Source organism: Trichosurus vulpecula, chromosome 7 (assembly GCF_011100635.1).
Source record: "Trichosurus vulpecula isolate mTriVul1 chromosome 7, mTriVul1.pri, whole genome shotgun sequence".
NCBI classification, from domain to species: domain Eukaryota; kingdom Metazoa; phylum Chordata; class Mammalia; order Diprotodontia; family Phalangeridae; genus Trichosurus; species Trichosurus vulpecula.
This window is the reverse complement of record NC_050579.1, coordinates 184,030,778-184,055,290: the sequence shown is the minus strand read 5'-3', so window position 1 is coordinate 184,055,290 and position 24,513 is coordinate 184,030,778. Positions and strand designations below refer to the sequence as shown.

General features: G+C 41.7%; 1 protein-coding gene across 1 annotated transcript in view; it reads right to left on the bottom strand.

Moving 5' to 3' along the window:
• LOC118856351 (gamma-aminobutyric acid receptor subunit rho-1) overlaps positions 1-22,031 on the bottom strand; it is a 42,542-nt gene extending 20,511 nt beyond the window's left edge. Inside the window, exons 1-3 of the mRNA XM_036766628.1 lie at positions 21,966-22,031; positions 18,101-18,168; positions 6,846-7,069 (exon numbers count right to left, since the gene is read on the bottom strand). Of these exons, the coding sequence (XP_036622523.1) occupies positions 6,846-7,069; positions 18,101-18,168; positions 21,966-21,984 (311 nt within the window). The 5' untranslated portion in view covers positions 21,985-22,031. The remainder of the gene's footprint in view (positions 1-6,845; positions 7,070-18,100; positions 18,169-21,965) is intronic.
• Between the last annotated feature and the right edge of the window lie 2,482 nt (positions 22,032-24,513).

Below are 24,513 nucleotides of genomic sequence, written 5' to 3'. Positions count from 1 at the left end.
GTACAAGGATACCAATGGGCAGCTAGGTAGTTCAGTGCATAGAATGCTGGGCCTGGAGTCAGGAAGACCTGAGTTCAAATCCCACCTCAGACACTTACTGTATGACTCTGAGTAAATCACTTAACCGTGTTTGCCTCAGTTTCCTCAACCGTAAAATGAGCTGGAGAAGGAAATGGTAAACCACTCCAGCATCTTTGCCAAGAAAATCCCAAATGGGGTCACAAAGAGTCACATATGACTGAAAAACCACTGAATGTCAACAAGGATACTAACACATGAAGGTTGAGAACACCATAGGAAAGCACATAGTTATGTATAAAGGGGGCAACCTTTCACACAGCTGTCCATAATTATCAATCAGTATTTATTAAGCACTCACTCTGTGCCCAGCACTGTGCTAAGCCCTGGGTATACAAAAAGAAACAAAAACAGTCCCTGCCCTCAAGGAGCTTATAATCTAATAGGGGAGACAACATATAAACAAATATATAGAGAGAGCAAGCTATATAGAGGATAAGTAGGCAGATTTTCCCAGTAGGGTTCTATTTTTGAATTCTGTCTCAGGGGATGCTGCCTTATGCCACACTCCCCCAACCCCAAGTCTTCAGGAGTTTCCACCAAACTCCTAAAAATAAAAAAAATAAAAATAAAACAGGGCCACAGATCTAGGTTAAGGATCCCTACACTAAAAGAAAATATAGACTGCTATGTTTGGCATTTAAAGTCCTTAAATACTGAAGGAATGCACCATTGGGAGAAGGGTGGAATTAACAGAGAGAAAGAACTAGAATTAAGACAAATTGGGGAACGCTTCTTATAGAAGGTGGGACTTTAGTTTGGACGATTACTCTCTAGAGTATAAAAGAATATTAGAATGTACTCTTGTTGCTGGCAATGATGTGGTATGGTGCTAGTGAGATCCTGGAGTGTTTGTGACAGAATGTGGAGTGCTGAGCTTCTGACTCTTTGGACTTCACCATCAGGATTCAGCTTCCTTCTAAACCCAGAACTTCCCTGAGATCCTGGGTCCTTACCCTGGAACGTTGACGATTTCTCCACCCTTCTCCCAATGGTGAGTTCCTTCAGTATTTAAGGACTTTAAATGCCAAACAGAGCAGTCTATATTTTCTTTTAGTGTAGGGATCCTTAACCTAGATCTGTGGCCCAGTTTTATTTTTATTTTTTTTATTTTTAGGAGTTTGGTGGAAATTCCTGAAGACTTGGGGTTGGGGGAGTGTGGCATAAGGCAGCATTCCCTGAGACAGAATTCAAAAATAGAACCTGACTGGGAAAATCTGCCTACTAAAGGATTACATCACTTGGCCAGGAAGCAAGACTCTCTCTATATGGGTCAGGATGGATGTTGGCCCCGAGTTACACAGTGAGAACTAACCCCTTTGTGAGCTGAGACTAAGCACTGGTATGAAGGTCTTTGGGGATAAGCTTGTCTAATGGGGGTTTCACCTAAGATAATGTCACCTAGCTAGTGTGAAAGTGGAAGAAGCTGGGGACCTTCTTCTGGGAGACTGGAGAACTGATCATTTTTTCAGTGGCCTACCACAGGGTTGGGAATATTCTTTTTCCACTAACTGCATTGCTAGTACTGTCTTTAAAACTGACCAACTAAACGAGGTCAGGGCTTTTTCCTACATTCCCATTTGAGAGTGAAGGGGTCCTTCACTCATACCATGTGGTAAGGGGGGCGGGTCTGAGGTTCCCCTCCTCCTGGCCCCTTCTGCCCCTGCTTTGGCCATATTGCCCAGAGAACTGGTCCTGGAACTTTGCCCTTTTCCTTGTCCTTTTCTGTTCTGGGTGCAAAGAATGGAGTTTCTGACTGAGTGGAGTCTCAAGCTATGGTGATCTGGGAGTACAGGGCTCAGGACTGGATTTTGCTATGGCGAAAGAGCAAGGAAGCTCTGAGGAGCAAAGGGTCCAGGATGCTAACCCAGTGGGGTTTTCAAATTGAACTTGGTGGGACTAATGCTGTATAGGAACTGAGATAAACTGTGAACTTAGTCTCTACTCCCTGTCTCTACTCCTTATCCCCAAAGACCTAGATAATGTAGAGGGGATTATGTACCCCTTAAGTGTTGGGATAAACATTTGTACATTTCTTCTTGCTACATCTTTGAAGTAAATATCGCTTTGTCAAAGCTAATTCAATGTTAACTGGTTAAATGGAACTGGAGTGCTAGTTACTTGGCCCCTGAAATTGGGGAAAAGACAATCAGTGGGAGCTTGAGTCATTGGCAGGGAAGAGAGACTCCTCAATCCTCTCAGAATATTGGAAGACCCTTTTGGAGGAGTGAAATGGAACCTCAGAGAACAGGAGCCAGAGCAAAACCACGTTATGCTTGTCTCAGCATAGACAGTGAGAGGCAGAGTTCAGTAACACCTGGATGGGCATAGTTGCAGAGTTCAGTCTGCAATAGCCTAGATATTGTTGCTTACTCAATATGATTGTGGCTTACTCAAGCCAAAACGGCTTTAATGCTGAACCCCTTACATTTTAATTTTGCTTAGTAAATGTATTTTAATCCATATGTGAATAATCCTCTCAGGTCTCATGAAGTTGGAGAAGAGGATCCTTTTGGGAATGGGGGCACAAGCCAATCGAATTATAAATTTTAATGTGATTAAATCGTACCTACTTTGACTGGACAGGAACCCTGGTTGAGGCACTGGAAAGGAAAAAGCCCATGCAGAGTGATTAAAGTGAGACTTAGCACCTGGAGCTGCAAGTCCCTACCCACATTGGCCCCCCAAAATTAAGCTGGAGCAATTTGCCTTTGGAGCAGCACCTGTTAGCTTGAACAGAGATAGCATTGTGGGTACTTAGCTATCTCAGTCACTTTCCTTTGATGCTAATATAATGATGATGATAGAGGTGGCTAGGTGGCACAGTGGATAGACTGCTGAGTCTGGGGTCAGGAAGATTTGAGTTCAAATTTGGCCTCAGACACTTAACTGGTTATGTGACCTTGAGTAAGTCACTTAGCCTCTGCTTGCCTCAGTTTCTTTTAACTATAAAATGAGGATAATAGCAGTACTTACCTCCCAGGGTTGTGAGAGGATCAAGTAAGATACTATTTGTAAAGCATTTTATACAGCATATAAATGTTTGTTCCTTTCCCTCTCCTCCCTCTTATGATAGTTATAATTTATAGAGCACTTTAAGGGTTGCAAAGTGCTTTTACATAAGGGACCTAATTTGATTTTCATAATACTCTATGGTTGCTGCTATTCTCCCTTTTGTTATTGTTCATTTTTTTGGTCATGTCCAACTCTTTATGACTCCATTTGGGGTTTTCTTGGCAAAGAGAATGGAGTGGTTTGCCATTTCTTTCTCTAGCTCATTTGATAGATAAGGAGACATAGGCAAACCAGGTTAAGTGACTTGCCCAAGGTCACATAGCTAGTAAGTGATTGAAGCTGGATTTGAATTCATCTTCCTGTCTCTAGGCCAAGCACTCTATCCACTGTGCCACCTAGCTGCCCATTTTACAGTTGCTAAAACCGAGAACCAGAGAAGTTAAATGACTTGCCACTGATCTCAAAGCTAGTAAGTGTTTAAAATAAGACTCGAACCCAACTCTTCTTTCTTTTAAGTCCAGTGCTCTATACATTGCACCAAGCTACTTCTCTATGTAAAGCAAGTGCTCCTGTGAGTAGGTACAGACCCCTTTCAATACAATACGGAGCAGTAATATTCAATATATATCATCTTACTCAAACTTCACCTCAACCCAGAAGTAGCCACACTGTTCTTGGAACCATCTACAATGGGAAGAGAGCAAGTGAGATGAGAATGAGTATTCCATGGTGCAGGTTGAAAATGAAGCATAGGAAGAAGATGTGGGAAAATTGGAACACTACTGCACTGTTGGTGGAGTTGTGAAATGATTCAACCATGGCTATAAAACTGCCTACCCTTTGACCCAGCAATACTACTTCTAGGTCTGTATCCCAAAGAGATCATGAAAATGGGAAACCCATAAAAATGGGACCCATATGTGCGAAAATATTTATAGCAGCTCTTTTTGTGGTGTCAAAGAATTGGAAATTGAGGTGACTACCCATCAATCCAGGGACTGAGGCAGAGACAGAGAGAGGTTAAGTGACTTGCTTAGGGTCAAACAGATAATAAAGGTAAGGGGCAAGATTTGAATCCAGGTATTTCTGACTCTAAGTCCAGTGCCCTATAGATCGGAAGCAGGAAAGTTCCGGGATAGTAATAGCATTTATTGCTACAGCGCTCACTGTATGCCAGGCACTGCATTATGTGCTTTACAAATATTATTTCATGTGATCTTCACACAACCCTGAATCCAAGGGAGGGAGGAGTGAAAAGACCTGCCCAGCAATCAAGCCATAGGATTTAATGCTGTGATAGCAATGAATGTCTAGATTTAAGAATTTCCTTAATATGCTGTCTTTGGGTGCATGTATGTTCTTCTGCCTTGTCCCATGAGGGTGAGCCTCTACCTTCTGAATGTGATGCAGGTCCGTGACTCCTGCCACCACTGTCCACGCTAATTGCCATGGAAACAGCTATTTCTAAGTGCCAGAAGACAGTAGGTAGGTCAGGGAATTTTTATCTCCATTTTGCAAATGAAGAAACTGAAACTCCAAAGAAATTAAACCCATCCCTCTTCCAAACTTCGCTACTTCTATCAAAGGCACTGACATTCTTCCAGTTGTCCAGGTTCACAAGGTAAGAACCATCCTCCACTTCTCAGTCCCACTCATCCCACACATCCAATAAGTTGCTCAGTCTTACTGATTCTACTTCCTCAACACCTCTGCTGTCCAACACCACGACCACCCTAATTCAGACCCTCATCACCTCTCACTTGAGCTATTTCAATAGCCTAATTGATCTCCCTGCCTCAAGTCTTTCCCACAGGCAACCCATCCTCCACGGGCAGATGAGAACAGTTTGTTCCAAAGGCCATGAAGGCAGCTGAAGTAGGCACAATGGAGCGCTTAGAGCTTGGTCCAACTTCAAAGATGCCAAGGTCATCCACTGCATCCCTGGCCAACACCAGTATTCCTGTCTTTTGTCTTACCACTGGACTTCAATGACTCTGGAAGAGAAAATGAGGCTGCAACTCTGCCTCACTTAAATCTAATTCATGAGTGAGTCAAGACATCACCCCCATTTTGTTATTGGTCCTCTTAGAAAATGAAGGATGAACAATAACATAGGATATTCCTAAAACACAGGCCTGACTTTGTCACACTCCCTTGGTCAGTAAATTTCAGTGGCTCCTCACTATCTCTAGGATCAAATGCAAACTTTTCCATTTGGTATTTAAACTACTTTAGCACCTGCCTCCAAATGACCTTTCCAGGCCTATTATTCATCACCACCACCATGTTGTTCCAAACAAACGAGACTTCTTGTTATTCCTCATACCTGATGTTCCATGTACCTTCCCCATTCCTTTGCATAGACTGTCCTCTCTCTACCTATAATGAAGCTCCTCTTCACCTCTAACTCTTAGAATCTCTAGTTTCCTTCAAAGGTCAGCTCAAACATTACTTCCTACTTTTTTGATTCCCACAATTGCTAGGGCTTACCCCATTGAAACCATTTTTTACTTACTTTGTATGTATTACGTGTGTGTATGTATGTATGTATGTATGTATGTATGTATGTATGTATGCTTGTACTTGGTGCTTTCCCCAAGTAGAATACTTTCTATGAGGGTAGGGATGATTTCATTTTTGTCTTCCTTTCCCCAGCAGAGGAAACAGGGCCTGACACATAGTAAACACCTGATTGTTTAAATCCTTGGTGATTGTTTAAATAACTCACCCCAGATCACACAGCTAGTAGGTGATAGAACTAGTACTCGAACCCAGATCTCACAGATTATAGGACCACTGTGAGAAGGGACATAGGATGGGAGCTAGAAGAGATCTTAGAGCACCTCCCTTGCAGGGTTGCTGTGAGGATCAAATGAGATGATATTTGTAAAATGTGCTTAGCACAAGTATCTGGCGCATTATATAAATGTCTGTCCTCCTCCCTCTCCCCATCTAGTCCAAGCCCTTCATTTTTACAGATGAGGAAACTGAGGCCCAGAGAGGTTGTATTACTTGACCAAGGTCACACACGTACTTTTCAATAGAGTTGACAACTGAACCAAGGTCCTCTCACTCCAAGTTCAGCCTTCCCTCCATTGTACCCTGGAAAGAATCTACCCTTATTATTCTTGTCCTAGTATTCTTTTCACTATACTACACTGCCTTCCCGCAGAAAGTGGGGAGCATGGTTGCTCAAGTGGAGTAGGGGATTTGTTAACTTTTCTTGACTGAAGAAGTAAATATAATTTTTAAAAAATTGGGTATATAAGTCAAAGTATTAGATTAGAATGCCATCCATATTTCTCTGCTCCCTCCATTATATTTTTTATGTTCTAAAATTCTTTTTTAAAAAATCTTTATTCAATACTGCTTTGCTTCCCCTTAATGTCAAGAAATGAAATTAGCAGTGGGGTTCATTAGTAATCAGAATTGAAAGGTAGAGCTGCTATTCAGAAACTCATGCTTTTTGCTGCCATAGTTGGCAATTTACTCTTCTCCGTAGGTTATTTAAATATATATAATACATACTTTATATTATATTTATACATTATTATATATTTATCTATAATATGTGTATGTGTGTGTGTACATATATATATATATATTTATATATATATATATACATATACACACATATTTAAAGAATTTTGCAGGAAGAAAAGCAAGAATTAGCCAGAGGGCAGGCATTCTAGATTCAGGTTCCTCCCAACTTGAGCTGAGCCAGAGAAGCAGTAACAGGAACAGGTTTTTACCTGAGGCTGTATAGCACCTTCCCATCAGGCTGGACCCGAAGCATAACATTGTCCGTGGTGGTGTCATGAATGAAGGACCTCTTAGAATGTACAAAGAACATGTCAGGAACCCAGATCTTTTTTACCAGTCGTCCATCAAATGTCATGCTGAGGTTGTTGGTGCTAGGGAAAGACAGCCTTTCATCCTTCCAATAGTGCCTCAGGTACAGGGTCATGGTAAAGTCCTAAAGGGGAAAAACCAAAAACAATGGTGAGTGTTAATACTGGGTTCTTTTACTCCACAGAACACACCTCCAGGAGAATGAAAATGAAATGGCAAACACCTTTCTGAGAAGCAAAGAGGTATAATAGAAAGAGCCCTGGATTTGTAGTCAGGGGAGACCTGAGTTTGAATCCTGACTCTGATACTAATTATGTGACTCTGGCAAGTCACAATCCATCTGGCAGTTTTAGCATTTGTAAAATGGGAGTAAATATATTATCTACTCATGGGGTTGCTATGAAGAAAGTACTTTGAAAATCTTAGTCTTATATTTTCGAGTTGTTACCGCCTTCAAAAAAAAAAACAACCCTTTCAATTAATCTGACCATCCTGGCTAGCTGTTATCCTATATCTCTCTTCCCTTTCTTGGCTAAACTCCAGAAAACTACCCACGTTAAGGGACTCTACTACTTTTCTCATTCTCTTCTTAACCCTCTGCAGTTAGGCTTTTCAGTCTTATCATTTAACCAAAACTGACCTCTCCGAAGATCTTTTGGGTTTTTTTTTTGTTGTTTTGGGGTAGATTTTTTTGCAATTGGGATTAAGTAACTTGCCCCAGGGTCACACAACTAGTAAGTGTCTGAAGCTGGATTTGAACTCAGGTCCTCCTGACTCCTCTATACACTATATACTATAGACTATACACTGCACCACCTAGCTGCTGCACAAAGATCTTTTCATTGTCATATCTAATGGTCTTTTCTCTGTCCTCATCTTACTTGACCTCCTGCAGCCTTTGACATTATCGATCACCTTTTCCTCCTAGATACTCTCATCTGTCTAGCTTTTCATGACAAATGTCTTCTAGAGCTCTGCGACTACACAGTCTCCTTTGCTAGATCTTTATTTGTGCCATACCTAATACACATGGGTGTCCCTCTAGGCTCTGTTATGGGCCCTTTTCTCTCTGTCCTAACTCACTTGAATTCATTAGCTCCTTAGGTTCAATGAATTCCTTTATGCAGATAATTATCTCATCTATTTATCTAGCCCTAGATTCTCTCTTGGGAATCCTGTCATGTATCAGCAATTGCCTTTGGGGCATCTCAAACTGGATGTCCTACAGGCATCTCAAACTCAACATGTCCAAAACAGAACTCATAATCTTTTCCACCAATCCTTCCCCTCCTTCTAGATACTCTATTACTGTTGGGTATACTAGAGTCCTCCCAGTCATCCTTGACTCTTCACTCTCACTCCTTCCACAGTTCCATTTTGTTACCAAATCTTGTCACCTCTTCCTTCATAACATCTCTTGAATATGTCCCTTCGTCCACTCACACCACAACCATTCGGGTTCAGGCCCTCATCACCTCTGGCCCAGTCTATTGCAATAGCCTTCTGGTTGGCCTCCCCTTACTCATGTGTCCCCATACTCCAATATAGACTCCACTCAACTGCAGGGTGATTTTCCAAAAGCGCAGATCTGACCATACCACTCCTCTACTCAATAAATTCCAGTGGCTGGCTCCCTATTACCTCAAAGTTCAAATACAGTGTTTGGCATTTAAAAGCTCCTCACAACTTGGCCTTTTCCTACCTTTCAAGTCTTTACAACCTTCCTTGTATCCAGCCACACAGGCCTATTTGCTGGTCCTCAAACATAACACTCTACCTTCCATCTCTGGGTCTTTGTATAGACTGTCCTCCATGCCTAGAACATTCTCCTTCTCACCTCCACTCCTCAGTTTCCCTGGTCTTCTTCCAGATTCAACTCAAATCTGAAGTTCTTTATTGCCTCTAGGAAAAAATATAAACTCCTCTGTCATTTAAAGTCCTTCACATCTGGCTCCAACCTGCCTTTCCGGCCTTATTAAGGATTATTCCTCTTCACCCACTCTGTGTTCCAGACAAACTGGTCTTTTGGTTTTCTCTATAGAAGGTATTCCATTTCTGGCCTTTGTGCTATTGCCCATACTGTCCCTCACGCTTGGAATCCATTCTTTCCTCACCTCTGCCTCATAGAATTCTGGTTTTTCCTGTCCCTGCCCAAACATCAGTGCACTCCCCACTGTAGAAGTGAAGCACCCCACCCCACCTCCCGTATGCCCTGACCAAATGCATGTGCATTAGTAAGTTAGGCCACCCAAAAGTCAGTTACTACTTTTTGGGTCTATACTCCTAAAACTATAACTCGTGAATCCCCATCAGTAAATCCCACCTTTAATAATCATCTGTTAGACACATTAGCTCAAAGCAAAGGTAAAGCAAAAACAATGGTTACAAAACATTCCTCCCATAAACTTGGGGCTATGCTCCCACAAATGAACATAATGTCAAGGGAAGAGTAAGATAAGCAGAGACCCCTGGTAGGGAAGCACACATGTGGCCAAACAAGTAAATGCCTCCGGTATTGCAGGGCCCCAGTGCCCTTTCTCTTCTCATGGTGTACTCATGCTACTGCCTCCTGGGATATTTGTGTGTCTGGGCTCCCCAGGCCTCCTCCCCTCTGTAGGTTAGCTCCTGACAGACAATTGTAATTCTCTCTTGAATTCATGGGTGACTTTCTGCTGCTCAAGGGGCATGCTTTATGGAGGTACCTCCTCTAGGTATCTCTGCTGGGTAAGATGCCATGACCAATGCTAGGGAAGGAGAGGAAACATTTCCTCTCCTCCCTGCTGCTCTCTGATAAGGTAAAGACACCAATCACTCTACAAAACTGTTCCCTTCCTCCATTGACTCAGTCTCCAGGGCTGGCAAACTTAGCTTTGTAAAGACCATCAGAGATGTGGACCATTTTCAGCCACCCAGTAGCAAGATGCTCTTCTAATTTCATCTGGGAAACTTCTTCATACTTTGTGAAAGGATAACAGGGTGAAGAAACACCTTTACGCTTCTAACACATTAATATCTTATTATTTATATTATCTATCCATTACTTTCTGTGATTACATCCATCAGACTGTGAGCAAAGCAATTCCATCCCCCAACTGTAATAGGTCTGGACAAAGCCACTTCTTTCCTCTAAAACGGGTTCTAAACCTGAGATCTGTGTGAACTTGTATATTTGGATAGTTACATTTCAAAATAATAGGTTGTCTTCATAATCCTATGAATTTTACTTTATATATTTAAAAACATTATCCTGAAAATGGGCTCATAGACTTCAACAGACTTCCAAAGGGATCCACAAAAAAAAAATGTTTAAGAACTTCTGCTCTAGGAGCACTTGAGAGAAAACTGTCTTTGTCTTTATTTCCTGATTCTTTATTCAAGCCCCAGCTCCTCCAACCTACATGCTTCAACAAACTTTCCTAGGATTCAAAAGTATCTTGCATAGACTATTTTTCATTTCTCTGGGTGAGCTCACAGATAATATAACTCCATGACCTCCCATTTAGAGAACATTTACTATTAAATGATGGGGAACAGACAGGATTTATCACCTTTCCAAATTCTGAAAATAAGACCCAACTCCGGAAATCCAAAGTGCCCCACAAGTAGTTTGTATTTACTTTGTATAGTCTGGTATTGATTTATCTGTATTGATTTGTCTTTTGGGATCATAGCATCATAGGCCTAGAACCTATGGGGTAGCAATCCTACTTTGCCGTCAGCACAGGGAGCTTCTCATATCCTTTCACGATGCCAGTTGAAGAGCTCTGAGGATTTCTGGCCCAGTGTAACTATCTGTGGATCCCTACTCCCAGGGCCACCCCACAGCCCATGGGCAGGATGGCCTTTGACACACCTGGCCTGGAGGGGCAGACCATCCGCTGGGCTTTCCTCTACATCCCAGGCAGTGTTCCTCTATTAGACAATACAATAGGGCTCTTCCAGGAGTGGGAGGGGTCTTTAAACATCACCCTTTCAATTCATGAAAGGAAACCCAATTATAATATATCAAGTGAATAGTATGTATACCTAAGCCTGCTGGACTTTAAATAATAGGCACCTGATAAATCCTAGTTGACTGACTCTGACATCCTTTTTAAGTGTACATCTATGATCCTAAGCTTTGTCACCCCAGACAGGTGGTACAATAGAGTAGCTACAATCCATAGAGTGGATTCAATCCCCCTAGCTTCCACTAGCTCTATTTGTAATGTTTGCTGTTGTTCAGTTGTTTCAGTCACGTATGACTCTTGATGACTCCATTTGGAGTTTCCTTGGCAAAGATACCGGAGTGATCTGCCATTAGCTCATTTTACAGATGAGGAAACTGAGGCAATCAGGGTTAAATGACTTACCCAGTGTCACACAGCTAATAAGTGTCTGGGGTCAGATCTGAACTCAGGTCTTCCTGACTTGGTTGGCTGGAGTCCGAGGACCTGAGTTTGAATCCTGCCTCTGCCATTTATTCTGTGTGACATTGAACAGGTCACTTTACTTCTCTGTAAAATGAGGGGGGGTGGACTAGATTACCTCTGAGGTCCCTTTAGTTCTAAATCTATGATGCTATGATACTTGCTCCAAAGGATCAATTTTTGTTGTTTTTTTTTTGGAGGAGGGAGGGCAGGGCAATTGGGTTTAAGTGACTTGCCCAAGGTCACACAACTAGTAAGTGTGTCAAGTGTCTGAGGTCAGATTTGAACTCAGGTCCTCTTGTCTCCAGGGCTGGTGCTGTACTTACTGGGCCATCTAGCTGGCCCCAATCAATCTAGCTGATCCCCAAAGGATCAATTTTTAAAAGGTATAGCCACACCTATCAGTGACGAATTAGCCCAGATGGAAGGAACCACCAGTTTGAGCAATATACTCATCTTGACTCCTCCCTCTGGTTATTATTGAAGTCGAAGTATTCCCTCCATCGTTCTCCAAGACCACCTGCTGGTAACAACACACATAGGAGGAAGCTTATGGGATGAGGATGTCTTAGCTCTACACCCAGGCTCTTGGTCCTGTGCCATCCCCTTCCCCTTCTGCAGTGGCAGGAAAGATGATACTAAGAATCACAGTTTTTAGAGAGTCAACAAATTTTAATTTGACTATTGTTATTCCAAATGTGAAATTCTTCCTGGTCCAGTGACCAATAGTTGACATATTGCTAGAAGAGCCAAAGCATATCAATAGACATTCTTGTTACAAATAATACCAGAAGATGAGCTTAGCATGTGGTAAGAGTGAGGCATGCCAGGAGGATCTCTAGAGTGTTCCATGGGTACCCTTATGATCTCAGGAGAAAGTAGGAAGGTCTCTAGGATGTTGCATGGATGCTGTGTGGTGAACTTTGGGGATGAGAGGTACATGGGACAGGAAGGCATGTATGGGTACTCTGTACCTTTGCTCATGTCTGTGTGATCTTCCCAGGAAGGCATGATGGAAAATGTCCTGCTCCTGCCATAAGAACGTAGTGGTGAGCCTTGTAAAACATGTCCAAAACTCTAATTATGGCTGCCTGGTATTTTGGAGGAACCCATATGGGACTTTTCCTCTCACTGTGAAACCTGCCAGTGTGTCCAGTCTACCACTGGTTGGTCCATGAATTCTCTCCATGGTCCCACCGAAGCATCTACTGAAGGTATTTACCTGGATGCCTATAGCAAACAGGGCTCTTAACAAACCTGGGTGATGGTTTACTTTGTCCCCTCCATAGTGCACTCAGACCCCCACAAATGGGTTCAGGAAGCTGGCCCTGTGCATGTTTCTCTTGCAAATCCTTCTCAGCTAGGAAAGCTGAGCTATTTATGACAGAAGTAGGAGATTCTTGTGGAAAAACCACAGCTGAGCCTTATAGGTATCACCTGGATGGGGTTTAACATCCTATCATACCATCACCCCTTCTCCTGCTCCCCTTTATATATTGTCTTTCCCCACTATAACGTAAGTTCTTCGAGGGCAGAAACTATCTTTCTTACTCGTATTTGGATCCCAGCACTTAACTACAAAGTAACTGCTTAATAAATGCTCCATCATAATGCATGCAGTCCACTGAAACTGGAAGCACCTTCAGACTGCCCAGAAACAAAGCCAGGGACAGATCCTCTGGGTGTCCTTCTCTAGATGCCTTGACTTTTTTTTTATAGTTTTCATCCTGGGGCATTACAAGAAAGTAAATGCACTGTCATAGAACCGGCCCAGAGTGTGGTTACTACATGATTCACTCCCTATGAGAGGTACTGTTACATCCCAAGAATTTCATTGTTCCATAGTGTAACAACAATGTTGCTAGCAGCTACTGTGGCTGTGTAAGACCAATAACACCAGCACACAGAAGGGCTACCAACACAAGTTCTTTGATCTGCTTTTCTAAGGAAAACAATTTTAAGGGGTTAAGATCTCAGTTTAATTAAACATACATATATCATTCACTTAGTTCAGGGGGAAAAGATCAGCCCCCCTCAACTTCAGGGCAAATACAAACAGAAATTACAAGCATACATTATAAACAGAGCAAATAACACAAACCAGTCTATCCGTAGCAATACATAGTTACCAGAGAAGCACCAACATCTGGATTATCAAAGCTGGGGAGATTGTGGGGGAGAGCTGTTTCAACGGCTTGCCCAGAGTCTTGTCACCAATACTCTTTCAACGAGTGTACCCCCAAAGACAAAACACCAACCTCAGAGCTCTTATACCCTGTTCAGGACCCTGAGGGCTGGGGTGTGTGTGAGAAAGCTCTTCAATCACTAGCACCATATCATATACATTGTTTCAAATCAATGACTTCTGATTGCCTTAGTGCTGAGAAACACTCCAAGACAAAAAGATCCCACTTTACCTGCCCCATTCAAACAAAGGCCAGACTCATTAAAGGCACTTGATAGCCTTGGCATCCCAAAAGAGAAGAACAGCAAGAAATCCCACCCTGATTACCAATACACATGGCTCGAACTAGCTCTCTTGAAATGTTTGTTGTTGTTCAGTTGTTTCAGTCACATCTGATTCTTGATGACCCCATTTGGGGTTTTCTTGTCAAAGATACTGGAATGATTTGCCATTACCTTCTCCAGCTCATTTTACAGATGAGGAAACTGAGGCAAACAGGGTTAAGTGACTTACCCCAGATCACACAGCCAGATCTGAGCTCAGGTCTTCCTGACTCCAGGCCTGACACTCTATCCACTATGCCACCCAGCTCCTCCTCTTTGAAAATGACCCACCAGCAAAAGATTTGGGAGCTGCCTACCTGGTTCCAACTGACCATCTTCCAAGAGGGCAAGGGGCCCATGGTCAATGAAAGATTGATATCCAAAAGACTATTCTGTCTGTGTTTGCTACTGTCTATATTGGACATATGCTTTATAGGCAGGTCTGGGCCTATGACATAATAGCCTTGTATAGATCATGGTCAAACCCCTATTTGCATTACATATGGAAATGTTGATATTTGTTGAGTTCATAGTTTTTTAAAAAAGAAAATTTGGGAAAAAATAAAATAAAAATAATCAACTTGTCTCTCTGCAATTAATTCATCATGGAAATTTGAACAAATCCCTTTATGGTTTGGAAATGAAACATTATAATGAGGGCAGCTAGGTGGTACAGTACACAGAGTGCTGGACCTGGAGTTAGGAAGACCTGAATTCAGACATTTACTAACTGTGTAACCCTGGGCAAATCACTTAATCCTGTTTGCCTCAGTTTCTTCATCTGCAAAATGGGCTGGAGAAAGAAATGGCAAACCACTCCAATATCTTTGCCAAGAAAACCCAAAATGGGACACTAAGAATCAGACCTGACTGAAATGACTGAACAACAACAAAAATAATTATAGTGACCAAACTTCCAGAGAAGAGATAAGAAAATGCATCTCCCTACCTTCTTTGTAGGGATAAAGGGCAATGGTTGTGAAACTGTGCAATACTTGATTGATTCATCGCTTAAATTTACCTGAACTGCCTTTTTCTCTTTTTTGCTGTTGTTGTTACAATGGATGGTTTTCAGGGTGGTGGAGAGGAAAAGAATATATCTGGAAATAAAGGTGATATAAAAACCAAAGAAAGCAATATAAATTAGAAAAAAAATATTAACTCTACACACAGAGTCTGGTAATAACCATGACATAACGTTTGTTGAAATGTCCTGTGAAGCGGAACACTTAAATTATGGAGCACATGAGGAAGCCACCAGGTTGAGAGTGTCCACACTCTAATTCTTTGAAGTAGCTGGAAGCTACCTTATCTGGGTCCCTGTGGTCACGCTCCATTGGGGAGATCATGTCATGGCCACTGTTGTTGCTGTTTAATCATTTTAGTCATATCCGACTCTTCATGACCCCATGACAAAGATACTGGAGTGATTTTCCATTTCCTTCTCCAGCTCATTTTTCAGATGAGGAAACTGAGGCAAACAGGGTGACATGACTTGCCCAGGGTCACACAGCTAGTAAGTGTGCAAGGCCGGATTTGAATCTTCCTGACTTCAGGTGTGGTACTCTAACCATTGTACCAACTAGCTGCCTGATTCCATGCCTAGATGACCTCTAATAGTAATACCTAGCCTTTCTGCAAAGAGATATACCTGTATGTGCTGGTATTATTATCCCCCTTTTATACTTTTAACAACTTTTTAAAAAAGTATACTACCAACAGATACAAAAAAGAGTAAATCACAGTGCTCTGAGGTTACAGAATTCAGTCCCAGCTGCCCTTCGATCCTGTGTTCTTTTTGTCTCTGCATTAATTGAATTGGCATTTCACACCTCAATCCAAGTTTAGCCTAAATCCTGCTTTGACTGTTTGCTGTCTGGCAGGAAATCCCATGTCTCCTGTTGCCTGCATCTCAGCCTATTTACCCAAATATGATGACCTTTGCCCTGCTTCTTTGTGTACTGACAAGAGACATACATAACAAGTTTTAAGGGTAAGGGAAGGTAGGGAAGTGATACCCTGGAGACGAATTCTCCTGGGATGCTCTCTGGCACAGCATTGGGCATCTTCCATTTGAACTCATTACTCTTGGAACTAGGTCCTAACTTCAGGTGTTCCACCCTCAATCAATAAATCAACAAACATTCCAGCTAGGTACTGAGGATACAGAGACAAAGACTGAAACAATCTTGCTCTTGAGGGACATATATTCTATTAGGGGAGACATGTCTGTAAATACACATAAAATAAAACAGGATAGTTAGAGAGGGAGAGAAACTGGGTGGGGTATCAGGACAGGCTTTGTGTAGAAGTGGCAGTTGAGGCAGAGGCAGGAGTGTACTGGTCAATGTTTTAACACCCAGTTAAAACAAACTTGTGCTGCACAGTTGACAAAACAATATATCAAGACCTGATTTGTAGTTTGTTTCTGATGTGCAATGCTAATATTCACACTGGAAACTTAATCAGCTCGTGCAGCTGTTACCAGGTGGCTCCTACACAACCCTGGCTAGAAGTGAGGAGAGAGTGGATTCCAGGTGTGGGAGAACACCAGTAAAAAGTCATAGAGACAGGATGTAGAATTCCACGTGGGAGGAATTCAGAAACGGCCCATTTGGCTATAGAGAAGAATGTGGAAGGTTAAATGATGCATAATGAGACAGGAAAAACAGATTGGGGCCAATTTGTGAAGGGCTTTCAAAGCCAAAGAAAGGACTTTATATTTGATCCTAGTTTATGAAATAGGAGAAAGACATGGTCATTATGCACTTATGGAGAATCATTTTCGAAGTAATATGAAAGGTGATTGGAATGGGAAGAGACTTGAGGCAGGAAAACAAATTAGGAGAGTGTTTAGGACAGCAGCAATGAGGGCCTGAACTAATATGATGGCTGTGTGAATAAGGAGATGGGGTTGGATTCAAGAGATGTTTTGGAGGAAGAGAAAGCAAGATTAGGAAACTGAATGAATATATGGAGTAAGGGAGAATAAGGAGTTGAGGATAATACTGAGGTTACAGACTGGGGAGACTGGAATAATGGTGGATGCCCTTGAAAGAATAGGAAAATTAAGCAAAGGGGAGGTTTTGAGAGGAAAGAGTACCTATTGAAGGACTACAAGTCAATGCCCTCTAAATTTTGCTTCTTTGGGGCAAAGCACTGATTGCCACATCCTAGTTATGGCTCTACTGACAAGTTCTTTGCCTCTCTTCCATCTACAGGGACTTCACCCTTCCTCTACACCCCATAGGGTTGAGCTCACTATGGAAAGTAGTTCCTACTCAGCATGTTCTGCTCCTGGGCATAGCTAGTTGGATGGGGCTACTGTTTATTTTGTCAGCCAGTCAGTAAATGTTTACTAAGCACCTACTAGCCAGGCACTGTGCTAAGCACTGGGGATATAAACAAAGGCAAAAGATAGTTCCTGTTCTCAAGGAGCTCACAGTCTAATGGGGGAAAACGACACAAATTACTATATACAAACAAGAAATACATCCTGTAGGATAAATTGGAAATGATCAACAGAGGGAGGGCACTAGCATTAAGAGGGAAAGGGAAAGGTTTCTTGTAGAAGGTGGAATTTTAGGGACTTGAAAGAAGCCAGGGAAGCCAGGAGGCAGAGATGATGAGGTGGAGGAGAAATCCAGTCATGGCGGACAGCCAGCGAAAATGCCCAGAGCTAGGAAAGGGAATGTTTTATTCGAGGAACAGCAAAGAAGCCATTGTTGTTGGATGGTACCTAGGCTGTGAGCATGGATGACTGGGAAGATGCTGGTACCCTCAAAAGTAATAAGGAAGTTAAGAAGAGGGGAGGGCTTGGGGGGAAAGATAATGAGTTCAGTTTTGGACATTCTGAGCTTAAGATATCTATGGGTCATTCAGTTCAAGATGTCCAATAGGCAACTGGAAACATGAGACTAAAGGTCAGCAGAGCGGTTAGGGCCTGATAGTCAGATTTGAGAATCCTCAGCACAAAGATGACAATTGAATCCATGGGAGCTGAGGAGATCACCAAATGAAATAGTATAGAAGGAGAAGAGAAGAAGACCCAGGACACAGAGCCCTGTACATTTAGAGCATTTCCAGGGCCAATCACAGAACCTAGTGAGAAGCCAACTAACTGATAAAGTTTTCTGATATCATAATAACACCTGAATAATGAATTGCCAGCTTATACCCTTGTGCCTAGATTCTTAGATCCAACCTCTTTTTCTCTTTGTTGTCAGAGGGGTACTTACCATATCAACTTCTGAGATGCTATCCAGACTTTCAACTTGAACATCTACGCCAACAGGAATGGCAGGACCTGAAAAGTAGATGATGGTGATGATGGTGATGATGATGATATCAGATATTCTTTTGTTAGCAAGTATCCGCTCCTCCCCACCTCCCCAAAAAAGATGAATGTGAGCAATTTCCTTAGAACCTGGGTGTCATGTCTTTATTCCTACCACACTGCCTCAGTGGGCCAAAATGAAATTAGAATTTGACAGGTAAGAACAGTTAAGGTGAGAACCTAGAAATTCAGATGATGGCAATTTCTTTTGCCCAAATTATTTTGCTTATTCACACAGGCCTGAATCTCTAGGTTTCACAGACCCACATAAGACTGTGATCACAGAAATAATGTGTCAAGTTTGTAATTAGAGAAAGCAACCTCAAGGTGACCCGAGAAGCTTCAGGAAGAGCCTCATCATTCAAAAGTCTTGGCTGGGAAATTACTGAAGTGAGCTGCTTTCCAGGGTATGTGACCCTGTGCTATATCCCCCTCATTTACTAATTCATTTTGCTCTTTTATTCATTTTACTTTTTTGAGGCCACTTAGTGCAATAGAAAATGGATGGCATTTGGAGTCCTGGGTTCTAATCTTGACTTGGCCATTTTATATCTTTGTAAACTTAGTCAAGCACTGAACATCTCTGGGCTTCAGTTTCTTCATGGTACAAAGGACATAGTGTTATATTCTCTAGGAGTCTAGAGTTTGAGGACTTGTGTTCAAATCCTACCTCTTACACTTGCTTTCCCTTTGTGATCTTGGGCAACTCATTTTAACTTACTTGGTTCTCAGTTTCCTTATCTCTAAAAGGTGGTCAGGGTTGGACTTGATCAGGGGTCCTTAATCTTTTTTGTGTCCTGGACTCCTTTGATAGTCTGGTGAAACCTATACTCCTTTTCAGAATAACATTTCTAAATTCATAAAATTATATGTGTATATATATATATATATATATATGATTTCAAAAGAAAATTGAAATATAATTATCAAAATATTTTTTAAAAGTTCACTAATGTCATGTTAAGAACCCCTGGACTAGATGTCACTTGAAGTTCTAAATCTATTATCCTATTTATTATTATTATTACTGCCTTGAGCCTCAATTTCTTCATCTCTAAACTCAGGGAGTTTGGCTAGATAATCTCTAACTTCCAGCTCTAAATTTGACTTTCCTCTCTAAATTTATGCTCTCAAATTCAATCCAGCCTAGCTGTGAAAGGATAGCACTATCTAGTAAATGACCAAGAGTCCATTGGGCAAGCCCATTGGAGACCCTGTAGGTAGGGCCTTATCAACATTTGAACCATTTACTAGGCAAATCCTTCTCTTAAGCTTAAGGTATTTTTCTTTATTACTGAAGAATACAGGATGGATTTGAAGTGAGGGGTAATCAACTAACCACTAGGCCAACTGGTGAGGTTTGGAGCCATTTCATTTTTCTTTGGTTCTTGGACTATAGTTTCTAATATATATAGCCAGTAAGAATGCATTTAAATAAGTTTTCTCCTTACTTGATCCCTAAGGGGTAGCAACAAAATATAAAAGCTCTGGGAAAGCTAACAATTAGAACTCCCAAAGGACAAAGATAGGATCTTAAATTCTCCTCCTTCGAAGGAAAAACCTGAACCAGTTGTTGTTGTTCAGTCATTCAGTCGTGTCTGACTCTTTGTGACCCCATTTGGGGTTTTCTTTGCAAAGATCCTGGAGTGGTTTGCCATTTCCGCCTTCAGCTCATTTTACAGGTGAGGAACTGAGGCAAACAGGCTTAAGCCCAGGGTCACCCAGCTAATAAGAGTCTGAGTCTGGATTTGAAGTCAGGTCTTCTTGTACTATCCACTTCACTACTTAGTTATTCCTGACCTGAACCAGAGTGGCAGACAAAGACAATTGTACCTTGGGTGAAATCATCTGGTGACACGGAGAAGGTATACGGGAGCTGAACCACAGCTGGCTACAGCCTGACCGGAGAGAGCTTTGCCAACACTGTAGGGCTTTACTACCTCCACCCCCACCCCCACCCCCACCCCCACCCCCACTCCCCATTTAATTAAACCAAGCAGATCAAGCTCTGCCCTCAATTATGCATACACAGCTCCTGCTTCAGGCTCCCAGATTAAGAAGGATTTAGTTATAGGATCATCAATTTAGAGCTAAAAAGAACCTCAGAGGCCATCTAATTCAACCTCTTTATTTTATAGATGAGGAAATTGGGGCCCGGGGAAGTTAGGTGACGTGCAACTTTACACAGGTAGTGAGAAGGGAAAAGAGATTTGAACTCGGGTCTTTTGAGTCCAAAGCCAGTGCTCTTTCCCCAGTACTATACTACCTGCCCAGTAGTCTGGAGGCATTATGGCAAGGTCTTTTTCTTCTACCTTCCACTATGATGTTTTGAATTACAGTTGTCCAGTCATTCTTTGCCAATCACACGGAGGCTGGGATGCTTTATCACATTTAGAAGTCATTATCAAGAGTTAGGATGGATGGAAAAGTGCAAATCAACTATGCCCAAAGGACCATAAAACTGAGTGTACCCTACTAGGGTCCTACTAGGTCTGTATCCCCAAAGAGACCCAAGAAAAGGGAAAAGGTCCTATTTGTACAAGAATATTTATAGTAGCCCTTTTTGTGGTAGCAAAATATTGGAAATCAGCTAGATGCTCATCAGCTGGAGAATGGCTGAACAAGTTGTGGTATATGATTATGGTGGTATGTTATTGTGCTATAAGATGAGTAGGATGGTTTCAGAAATACATGGGAAGGCTTATGTGAACTGATGCAAAGTGAAGCGAGCAGAACCAGGAGAACATTGTACATAATAACAGCAACATTATAAGGATGATCAAAAGTGATCAAGACAATGATCCAAAACAATTGGAAATTGAGAGATTGCCCATCAAATGGGGAATGACTGAACAAATTGTGATACATAATTGTGAAAGAATACTACTGCACACATAAGAAATAATGAGCAAAGTGGTTTCAGAAAATCCTGGGGAGACTTATATTAACCCATGCAAAGTGAAGTGAGTGGAACCAAGAAAACATGGTACGTAGTAACAGCAATATTGTAAGGATGATCAACTGTGAAGCTCAGCTGCTCTGATCAGTACAATGAACCAAGACAATTCCTCCAGAGAGAAGTTATGAGCTCTGAATGCAGATTGAAACATACTCTTTCTGAAAAATTGATTTATCCTTTTTGTTTTATTTTGTTTGTATTTTCTTTTGCAACATGGCTAATGTAGAAATAGGTTTTACATGACCTCACATGTAAATCAAAATTAAATTGCTTGCTTTCTCAAGGAGGGGGAGGGAGAATTTGGAACTCAGAATTTTTAAAAATTATTTTTAAAAAATTTGACATGTAATTGGGAAATATTTAACAAAATAAAACTAATTAAAGGAAACTGTGCCAATCCAGCGAGTGGTGGTGTGAGTACTGAGCCCCACGATATCCCTACGTGATAGCACATGCCTTATGTGACTAAAATCAGGATGTTTAACACAGGGATGGCATTCAGCAGATGCTCACTGAATTCTTACTTACTTGGCTGGCCCACCAAGTCCAATAGTAGAAAACCACAATTTGAGAAGCAAAAACTTCATGACACAGTTTTTTGTTTGTTTTTTGGAAGCAATTGGGGTTAAGCGACTTGCCTAGGGTCACACAGCTAGTGTCTGAGACCAAAGATTTGAACTCATGTTCTCCTGAGTCCGGGGCCGGTGCTCTTATCATCCCCTAACTGTCCCCCGAGAAATAGATTTACTTAGCTTTTCACCAATGATAGACAGATAAAAGAGAAGCAACAAAGGTACATGCTTCATACCTCCAAAGCCTGGCCTCATGCTGAAGTCATGGTCATCTATTCTCAGAAGTTGTTCAGATTTTGTCAGTGGAGACTTGGTGATGTCTGGACTTCGTTTCAATATTGAGCTGTACAGAAAACATAAAGTCACTCATCCCCTTCTTCTGAACAAATAAGACATGCTTGTTTTCAGTAGCAATGCTTATGAAGCTTTGTGTTATTTTTAATAGCGATGTCTGGGTTATAGAGGTGTTTGACTGAAGTTGAAAACCATCCACTCCCACTCTCTGGCTCCTACCCTCAAGTGGGCAGAGCCACACTTTTCTTGCCATGCTGTATCTCCTGCTTTCTCTCTGATAACAGTCCTTTGTTCCATGGAGCAGAGTGTCTCTGAGAATGTGCAGAGAACAAGAAAGGAGAAATATACCTGATGGGAGGCTTCCTCTTGCTTCTGTTATTCACCAAACCTCCCACCCCTTAAAACTGTTTACTCATGGCTCAGTCTTTTATATAGGGTGACTGTATTCATTTCATCTCTCTCCTCATTTGGGGAAGTTATGGAATATAAATCAGCAAGATTTTCTTTCATTTAGCTCCAGAGCCCCCCAGATGGGAAGATCCTAATAATTTCTGACAGTCTGCTTTCTCAGTCTTATTCTCTGTGCGTATATGACCTGCTAGCCACTGCTACTTCCTTTGAATTCCTTTCTCAGTAATGAAATACAGAAAGTCCTATGTTTGACCACACTTATATTATGCCTGCTTTCAAGACTAATTGAACAGAAATGTAAATGAACTGCTAAGAATTAGTGAGCTTTGGATTTAACATAAGCTCTCTTGGATGGGGATGGGAGGATGAGAGATAGCCAAATCACCATCTGGTATTTAGTTCCCCCAAATGGAAAGTTCAACAATGGCCTGTGTGTGCAGACAGCTTTCTAATCATTGGCTTCAGGCACTCTCTTCCAAGGTGGATGAGGCAGGTGAAGGTAGAGGCAGGCTTACTTCAGTGACTGTTGAAATGACAGCAGTGTCACCCAGCCTTCCTCCATAAGATAGCTCCCAGAGAGTCTGGAAGATCCCCTTTGAATCAAATCATAATTTTTATAACATTAAAATTCACTCCCTCAATTCTTTGGACTTTTTTTTGCTTCTTTTTGCACTTTGGGAATGGTTAGAAAGAAAGTGTAGACACAGAAGTCATCTATTGCTTCTAGAGACTTTGACATTGTGGGAATCTGTCTGGCCAGGGAGTTGTCTGACCCTATTCACAAGAGCCAAAATCCTAATTTAGATACACCATTGGAGATGGTTTCATTTCATTGCTTCTTACCCCAAAATTCAGTTTACAAAATAGTGTTCTCAGAAATTATTAGTCACCTGACCCGTCTCCACATCAGGCTTCCTATTGCTTCCTAATTTCAGTTTGGCTCCAATCCATCCCCTTTATCTAATCATTTGTCCTTGGTATGAACTATAGCCTCACTGAAAATCAGAGCAATCAACTTCAGATCACAATCAAAATATTTCTAAAAGTTCCAAGGGAAATTATTGTCCACCTAGTCCAAATCACACACTGAAAGAATCCCAACTATAACATACTGTGATAGGACCAGGGTTCTGCTGTTTCTCCACTTGTACCCAAGTGAAGGACTTTACATTTATTCCTATTGAATAATAGTAAGTGTCTGAGGCTGCGTTTGAATTCATTGGTGACTCAAGGCCCAGTGCTCTAGCTGCCTTGAAGGGCACAGGGGTTTTAGTGGAATACAAGCTAAAGATGAGACAGCAATGACATACGGCAGCCACGAATATAATGTGGTTTTGTCCTATAATCAATCAATATTTATTATGTGCCAGGCACTATGCTAAGCACTGGGGATACAAAAAGAAACAAAAGATAGTCCTTGTCCTCTAGCCCAATCTCTAGCTTGTCAAGATCCTTTTGTATCCTAAACTCTTACTCTTTCTCCTTTTAGTTTTCCCTAAAAGAAAACAAAGTTCCTCTTGGGTCTTGATTGACCCTTGCTTGTTTGATGAAACTTCCTGGCCACCTAAGGGCATAAAAAGTTCCATCCCCATGAAGAGTCTGGACGCCTCCAACTTGGTAGATTTCAGAAGACCCCTTGAGTCAACTTCCCTGGCCCTGCTGACCAGAGTCCTTTCCATATGGAGACCAGGGAGGGCCATAAAGGTAAGTGCCATGATATCCTTGTTGCATAACTTTGTTGTGATAGGGCAAAGTAAACTTCCTTTTGTTACCTATTCAATGAATTGTAAGTGCCACATTTAAATCATAGCATCCAACCTGAACTCATGGGGTGCTGGCATTAGGCCCACTCTTAACACATACCCATCAAGCGATGGTACAATCTCTACTTGAAGACCTCCAAGGAGGTGGGATCCACCACCTCTTAAAGAAGCACATTCAATTTTTGGAAAGCTCTAGTTGTTAATGAAGTTTTTCCTGACATCAAGCCTAAATTTGTCTCTTTGAAATCCCCCCTGCTCCTGATTCTGCCCTCTAAGGCCAAACAGAATAAGGCTAATCCCTCTTCTATATTTCAAT